The sequence below is a fragment of the Orbicella franksi genome, chromosome 3, assembly GCF_964199315.1.
Source record: "Orbicella franksi chromosome 3, jaOrbFran1.1, whole genome shotgun sequence".
Taxonomy (NCBI): Eukaryota; Metazoa; Cnidaria; class Anthozoa; order Scleractinia; family Merulinidae; genus Orbicella; species Orbicella franksi.
Genome location: NC_138147.1, coordinates 32710796 through 32719055, shown reverse-complemented (window position 1 = coordinate 32719055; position 8260 = coordinate 32710796). Strand labels below are relative to the sequence as shown.

At 38.4% G+C, this 8260-nt stretch overlaps 1 protein-coding gene across 1 annotated transcript; it reads left to right on the top strand.

Annotated features, from left to right (window-relative positions):
- Positions 1-1564: 1564 nt before the first annotated feature.
- LOC145482137 (adenosine receptor A1-like) lies at positions 1565-7869 on the top strand. Its single transcript, XM_081460742.1, has 2 exons — positions 1565-1582; positions 6686-7869. Exon 2 carries the CDS (start codon positions 6693-6695, stop codon positions 7737-7739), a length of 1047 nt encoding a protein of 348 aa, XP_081316868.1. The 5' UTR covers positions 1565-1582; positions 6686-6692; the 3' UTR covers positions 7740-7869.
- The last annotated feature ends 391 nt before the right edge of the window (positions 7870-8260 follow it).

Genomic DNA, 8260 nt, shown 5'->3' with positions numbered 1-8260 from the left:
AGCTAACGTACAAAGACAACATTAACGCAACGTAACGTAACGCATCAGACGAAACATTTCACACGTTTTTTTCGCACTGTCACTGTGGGGATAAGTTTAGTCTGAATTTGACCAGTTCATTTTTTAAGTTTCTTCTGGGTCAAATATAAAATTGAACGCTTTAGTCAAAATGTTCCATTATGTTTTGTCAATTCTTACAACATGCATCTGCTCCATGTGATCATGTTTCTCACGATACTGAAGAATACGAATTTTTTTTTACATTTTCATGCGAGTAATTACATGCAGGTGAAACTCCATGGTTCTTGTAGGTGTTAATTGTTAAAGAGAAGATGAGCGGGATTAAAGAAATTTCTTTTAGTGTTCATTGACTTGTCCACTCATGAATGTCTTGCGCCATTTCTTTACGTTAGAAAACGTATCTGGAGGGGTCATTTTCAAGATTTACTTAAGTCCTGGAGAGGTGCTGTCATTTTATTGCCTAATCCAAGAAAGAAGAGGCCTAATTACTTCCTTTTTAAACTTTTCGTGAAAGAGGAAATTCTAAGAGAGCTTTTATTTACCAAGTAGTGCTATTTTAGCGGTTAAAGTCACGACTTCTTTTTTTACGCGCGTGATTTATATATTTCGACAAGCAAGGAAGACATCGTAAATGAATTTTATTTGAGGAAATACTTCTGAATAACGTTGTACTCTTGTTCTAGCAGAAAAGTCTGAATTTTATTATGTATACGCAGCTCTTGAGTGAAAATAACAATTTGAAGTCCGTTCCCATAGCATGAGCGATCATTTATCATCACAGACGTGGATTTCACAACAAAAGTATGAGATATCTTTCTTGCATGAATATTTTATGTTTTGTAAATTTAGGATCGGAAAGGACCGGAAAGGCTCAGACTGCACTTGAGAAAATATCCCGTTCTCCATCTTTTTTCCCTTCTCCAAATACACACATAGACTTATAGTGCCTCTTTTTGGGTCGTCAAAACTTATTTTACAGTTCTTCCTGTTCAATGTAAGTGACATCCGTTTGGATCGCCAAGAGAGGTTTTGAGTTGCTCAAGTAAGATTTTTAAAGAACGTCTCGTTAAATTTCATGAAATCAAAGTAATATGTTCCTATCTATAGTCAATTACAAATGGAAGCAATTTACATTGTTTGATAATATAATCCGCGAGGTTTTGCTTTTCTGGTCATGGAAAATTCAGTCGGTGTCCAAGATAATTCAACACAACACCAGACAAAACCGACAGAAGTCCACCATCTACCATCTGGTCCAGTCCAGTTGGATCGGATCCTAATTTTACGAAGACGTCATTAAATTTTGATAATTTATCTTGAGATCAGTTAAAATGTTCAGCGAATTGCTTTCTGATATCAGTTTTCAACAAAGCTGTCGGAGAAGTTGCTTCAATCGCCAGGGTGAGCTAGCTAGAGTTACAATTAAGATCAAGAGCCAAGGGAGAATATTTAATTTTGTCACACGGAAACGTACGCAAAACATTTCAGGAAGGTAAGTTAAACTTTTTGTGCGTCGCTTTATTGATTGGCTTCGTGGCGGAAGAAGTCTTCTTGAAGAAACGTGTGTGTTTTTTTTTTTGTTTTTGTTTTTGCACAGTAATTGTTTGCTTTCATTTTTTAGTCTAAGCACAAGATAAACGTCGATTTTAGACGCTTAATAAATATGTGTGTTTGTCGCGAAAAACGGCTTGCTCTTACTTGTCAAGCAAAACAAACCAGGAAGCTAAACATGAAGACTTTAAAAGTTTGAAAGAATTTTGCAACTGGTGAAAGCCTAAATTCGACCGGACACCGCAGTGAGTAAAGTGTTTAATAATTTACTTTTCACTAAATTAGAGGAAAAGAAAAGAAAATATCTTTTTTTGGAGGCCATAGTATTGCGGTGTTTTTCTAAGTGGGGCTCTCCAAAATGATGACAGACAGACACAAGAGATACGCACTGCCGACCAATGAATTCATAAAGATAACTTACAAAGGTGTTCAATTTACATTATTCCTTAATATTCAGCGATTCCATTGACAACCAAAAGCGACATAGCTTAAAATTGAAAACCAGAATAAACATATGTACGTACTTGCTCAATATTTATGTTCATTTTCATTTTCAATGGAACGCGGTTATCTGGAAGTCGCTCTTGCACGATAGTTTAACCTCAAATATTCCTTCATTTTCATTCCTAGTTGCCGTATAGTCACGTTATTATATCATTGGCAACTTCAAAATTTGCTGAGCTTTTTAGCCACGAGTTCTTCTAAAATACAGCTAGTCCAAAGTGTCCATGAAATATTTGATTTGAAGTAAAATATATCCATACTAAAGTCCTTCCAAAACGGTGCACACGGTAATTTAGCAACCTGTTTTTTTTCATCTTTTGTTCAATTACATTGACAGTAAAACTACAACGGTGTCTTCCTTCAAAGATAGAAAGATACAAAACAACACGATATGTCTGAAAGAAAATCGTGAAAACTGCTAGCATGAAAACCCTCAATGTTTCCGCTATTATCGGTTTAAATGAACTTTGCGGGAGGTTTTCAAAACCAAATATTATCGGTTCCCCGCCGATCCATTCCAGACTTATTCGAAGATAAATTATCTAGTGTTTTCCGAAGGCTAGTGTCTGCCGAATATTCCATTTGACGCTGTTTTTTTATGGATTCGTCGTTTATTCTCATTGCATTTAATTAGTTATTAAAAAATGAATTAAAAAAAAACAGGCAAACTGGTGTGCTTTCTTCCGCTATATTCCAGCAGAGTTTTCAAAGACAAGTGTCTGCCGAATCCGTTAACGCGGTAATTACAGGGAATTGGTCATTCAATTTTGTTGAATTTTCATTTAAGTCTTGTTTTTCGAAAAGATTTGCGCAAACTGTTTTACTTTCATCCGCTATACTACAGTAACCGAAAATAGTTTACCCAAATATAGATAGAAACATTTTTTTGTGCTCTATTAGAATATGTACATAAATTGTAACACTCCCTTAATATCCTGGCGATATTTACTGCTACAAAACAAATTTAAAATTACTCTTTCGCTTTTGGGAGTCATGTTACTTGATTTTACGGCTAGCAATATTTGCTCGCCTGTAAATAAGACTTGTGGGCTTCTTGTGCACTGCAATCAAATGGTTTTTAAATGTATTGTTTTTCTTGGCGTTGTCGGATGTCGAAACATATATAAATGTTGAGAAAATCATCAAGATTGTTATTCCGCGCATCTTTCTTGTTGAAAAATTATCGGAGAAAGGTCTGGCAGCCGGACCACAAGCTCGGAGCAGATTTTCACGTAAAATCTTAGTTGATCTTTTTGATCACATCTAAGATAAAAGCAAAATTTGCGGCGTTGATGGAAAAGAATAAATCATTTAGTCGAGATCTTTATTTACCTGTACATAAGCAGATACACATAAATACGGTTCACTTGTCAAATGTATTTCAATTTTGCCCAATGGAGGACTGTTGAAGCACTCGATAATAAAGTGTGGGGGGGACCTTTATAATTTCATTAATGCACATTTCTTTTGTGGTACAACATTTAGTGAAAACTTCGACCATATGCGGTTTTTAATAACGCAAAGCTATTATTGCAGATGTCCAGTGAAGTGAAATATAGATCAAATCTTTTTATGGAGCAAACATGTGACGCAAGTCTTTGCTGTAATCCCTCCAAAATGTCTACCTAATTGCAGGCTAATTGCGAAATCTTGTCTTTCCACTGAAGCTCTGTTAAGTCGACTACGGGACTCAGACTACCCATATATCAGAATATATCCCTGAGAGGGATTTCCTTCTGTTTCTGCTCGGTGGGAAACGAGATTATCAGAACTTCTGCTCGCAACCGCTCGATTTCCTACCGTGCATGCGCGAACACGTCAGCATGTCGCTTGTGTCGTGCTTTGTCATGAGTACCGTTTACACGCAATTAATTTTTTAGTTATTTTGGATTCAATTGTGGCGAGTTACTTGAATTCCGATTTTTTTCACCGTTTATTTATTAGAGGAACTACAGAAATTTCGTTAAGGTCTACGAAGCATCGGCGAAAACGAAAGAAGGCGCCGAGTTAAACCAAAATTGGTTTCATTCAACCAGGCTGCAGCCCAGCGCGTGCTTCGAAAGCTGCAAGTTGGCTGAAAAAAAAACCCTAAGTTTCATAACCAGCCCATTAACCTTCACATCATGCTCCTTTGATAGCGAATAGCTTGTTAAGATGAAGCTATAGTTCCCATTATGCTTATGCTTGTGCTTATGTCCAAATGAAAAGCAGACTTCACAGCCAATTAGTTTTGAACAGCTACAATTAAAATATACGAATCAAAATATAAACAAATAAACAAGCAAACAAGCAAAAATAATAACAAAACAACAACTTACAAAAAACAAACAAACAAAAGAACCGAAACCAAGTTTAGCGGAACCCGCTATTCGCTCGCTCCTTTAGTACAAAATGACGACAGCAACACACCGATCAAAACTCTGCATAAAACCCTGGCCAAACGGACTTGCAAGTAGACGCGAGTGGAAAACTTGGGTCTACTTGCGACTCCGTTTGGCCAGGCCTTGCGTGCACTTGCGTTAACTTTGAACGATGAATTGCGCTGACTTTGGTGAAGATCAAATTCCAGCTGAAATTTGCTCGCAAGTCGACGCAACTTTTTCACCGTTTGGCCACCCAACCCAAGTCAACGCAGGTTGAGTGACGTCCATTCGTTGTTAACGTCCAATGATATACAGGACATGTATATAGCCCGTTGCTTTGAGAATTGAGAATGTTTTTTTCTGCCAGTAGTGTGTGCTTGCGAGGAAACCTTGCGAGTCCGTTTGACCACCCAACAAGTCTCTACGCAAGTTCAACTTGTGTCTACTTGCGACTACATGAGAGCCCGTTTGGCCAGGGCTTAAGGCTGTTTTGAGAGGTGCAGTTTTTGGCATCCTGTGATATATTTTTTTATTATTTATTTCTTTATTTATTTTTTGGAGTAGTGGAGTGTTCTGGAAATATTCTCTTGCGTCTCTTCTTGTCTCTCGAAATGAACAGATGTGCGGGATTACGTAACGTCTAAAACTCTGAATGTGACTACGACTAGTTTTACTATAACCTTACTGTGATCACGTCGTTCAGATAAGTCTTTCCTGTGAAAGGTAAAAGATAACGGATAATTGAATGAAGTATTTTTGAAAATGATTCACCTGCATTTTTATTTATCCTTCTGTTAATCAAAACAAAATCTTCATTTTGTGATTGTGTGTGACGAAAAAAGTCAAAAATTTACCAAGTGAGCAAAGCGGACTTGAAAGACCAGGGATGCATTAATTACTTTGGCAACCCTTAAGACAATGAAAGCTTTTAACATGTCAAAGTGAACTGTTTAAATTTGAGTTTGACTCCCGCTCTCTGTGTGTTTTTTACAGCGATTAACAATGTCATTTTTGTTCAAGACAAAGCATATAAATCTCCCGACAAAGGCTACTTTGGAATTAAAAGCTCCTCAACGGTTATGCCACATTGTTCCCTCAACATTTGGACTTGACTTAAACCGCTGCTCTCGACCCTCGAATAAAAAAAGGTAGACTCCAGCTTGTGGAGGCTGATTAGTTGGCTAGAAACATAAATTTTGGCTTGAAGAAAATCTCGCGCCTATCTACCTAAGATGCATGCTGTTTTGGCAGGCCGTAGGGTTTGAGGTCGGCGCGGTGACTTTGAGAGCATCGCTGCCGGCGTGAAAAATCACTTTTGCTGCGCTGCCTCCCAAATGTACATAAAAGAAGGATTAGATGAGATTTAGAAGAACAAACAAACAACAAGCTTAAAAAAATCGGCTAAATCATGTAGATCGATCATCCGTTGATGTTCACTTTGTTCTATACAAAGAGGCACTACAGTAATGTAACAAAATTGCACACTTTTGGACTCGTTTTCAACTGGGAATGTTTTTAAAACCTTCTCAGTAACTTTACTAAATTAAAATTCAGCACAGGTGTACTTTTTATTGTGATTTAAACGGCTGCAAATTATGTTAGACCAGCCTCAAGGAAAAATGTGACAAGGGCAATCACGTTCTTCCTTGTATCTTGTAGGAAGTAATTAAGGGCTACAATCATATTAAAAAATAATAGCAAATATAAGTGAAGAGATTTTTAAAGATATGACACTTACAAAATGATATTAGCTCTTGGCAACATTAAGTCATAATGTTATTTTACGGCCCGCTTTGGTTGAAAGGGATTTATTGTTTCGTATGGTAAAGGAGTAATTAATTCGAGTAAATACGATGTAATTCAAGACTGCTTGTCAAGAGTTTTGCTATTGTGTTTACACTCTGAAAGGAAATAAAAGCTGAAAAGTCTTAGCTCCCGATTTTATATCTCTCTGACTTGAGATGCAATTAAAGTAAAATGTCAACATCAGCTTTATATTCAACTAAATAGATCCGTCAGGTCACGTTTATAACTTTGTCAACCATAATCGTGATGTGCCGGAGATAAAAAGGATTAAGCTTTCCAATATTACACAATTATAAATTCAAAACAACGCCAGAACACTAATTTACATTTGACGCACGTCACCTATTTAATGCTACAACTGGCTTCGTTAGCACTAAACCGTGAAATGACTGTGTTTGCATCTCATTGATGATTTTTTTCGTTTTCTTGTTGTATCGCAGAATAAGTATGAACAATTCCTCACTTCCCCAAAGACGACTACCGACCACTCTCTCCAGCGTCCAAGCTGCGTTCTGGGGTACGTCTTACGGTATTGTGGCCATCTTGATAATTTTGGCCAACACGGTGTCCATTGCTGCGTTTATGAAGACAAAACCACGTCGAAAACATACCCACTACTTCCTGATCAACCTGTCCATTGCTGACTTCATGGTCGGAGCCGTGTCCGTGCCTCTGTTTATCTCCTACCTGGTGCATCCACAGATGTGGAGCCAGAGTCTTGTGTTGCCGATGATTCATTCAACAGTGGATATCCTGTCTGGACTTGCGTCCGTGTTCACGCTGGCGATTGTGTCCCTAGAGAGGCTCCTGGCTGTCTCGATTCCATTCAAATACAGGATGATACCCAGAAAGGTTTACTTCTGCTGTGTTGCGGCGACGTGGTGTCTCGCTGGATGCGTTGCAGCCATTAGCATTGCTTTTTATTTGCGGATTGTGAGAGAAGCCTTCTACACAGCCGTGATTTTCTCTCTGTCCTTGCCGTTGACTGTTGCCTGTTTTGCTTACATAGCCATCATTTTTAAAATCAATCAGAAAAATAACAGTGCAAAAGATCAGAAAGATTTAACGGTTGAACGTCGGTTGAGTATAACCTTGCTGTGTGTAACGGCTATTTTTGTCCTTTCATGGCTTCCGTTTCAACTCATCTTCATTTTAGTCCACTTTTGTAAGACATGCGTCTTTTCCATGAACACTGTTTTCTTTATAAAGCTGTTACACTACAGTAACTCTTTCATGAACGCCGCGGTGTACACGTTTAGGATTCCAGAGTTTAAGGAAGCAATATTGGTGTCAATTCGTCGTCCAAAACCCCGCAGTGAGGGTCGAGATGTGCTGCTGCAAGATATTACCTACGACAGTAGCACGTCAATGACTCGCGTCCCTTCACACAGTCCATTGGTTAGTCCTTATAACACTGCACGGGCAGCTTCGCTTAAACCCGCCGGAATTCCCTTGATAGACGCCCGGGAAGCAAAAACATGCAGCCAGATTTAAGAGACTGTCGTTTTAAATTTTAATATACACTGATGTATGTGCTCATAAGAGCTTGTGACACTGTTCTTGCAGAATAAAGTTACCTCAACAGGTTGTTATCGAATATGTCTTTCATTGACAGTTGTGGTACATGTGTTTTTACTCCAGTAACCCGTGCGCTGTACCATTTTAAGACTTAAAAAAAGTTCTTCATTATCCCAAAAATATTTAGGCTACTCGATAATAATGAAAATGTACATGGATAGAGGAGGCAGCGTGGCCGAGTGGTCAGCGTGTCGGACTCGCAATCCAGCGGTCCCGGGTTCGAGTCCCGCTCTGACCACTACCGGGATTTGTTTTTCGGTAGCCCCAAGTTCAAATCCTCTGCCATGTTTGTAAATAGCCAACTGGTTTGCCTCCGGCCAGTTGGGATTCTTAACAATGTTATGTTCAATTTGAATTATTTGCTTCAGTTGTTTGCTCGGCCCCACTAGCACTTGTGCTATAACACTGCCGAGGGTAAATAAAGGTTATATATAGCA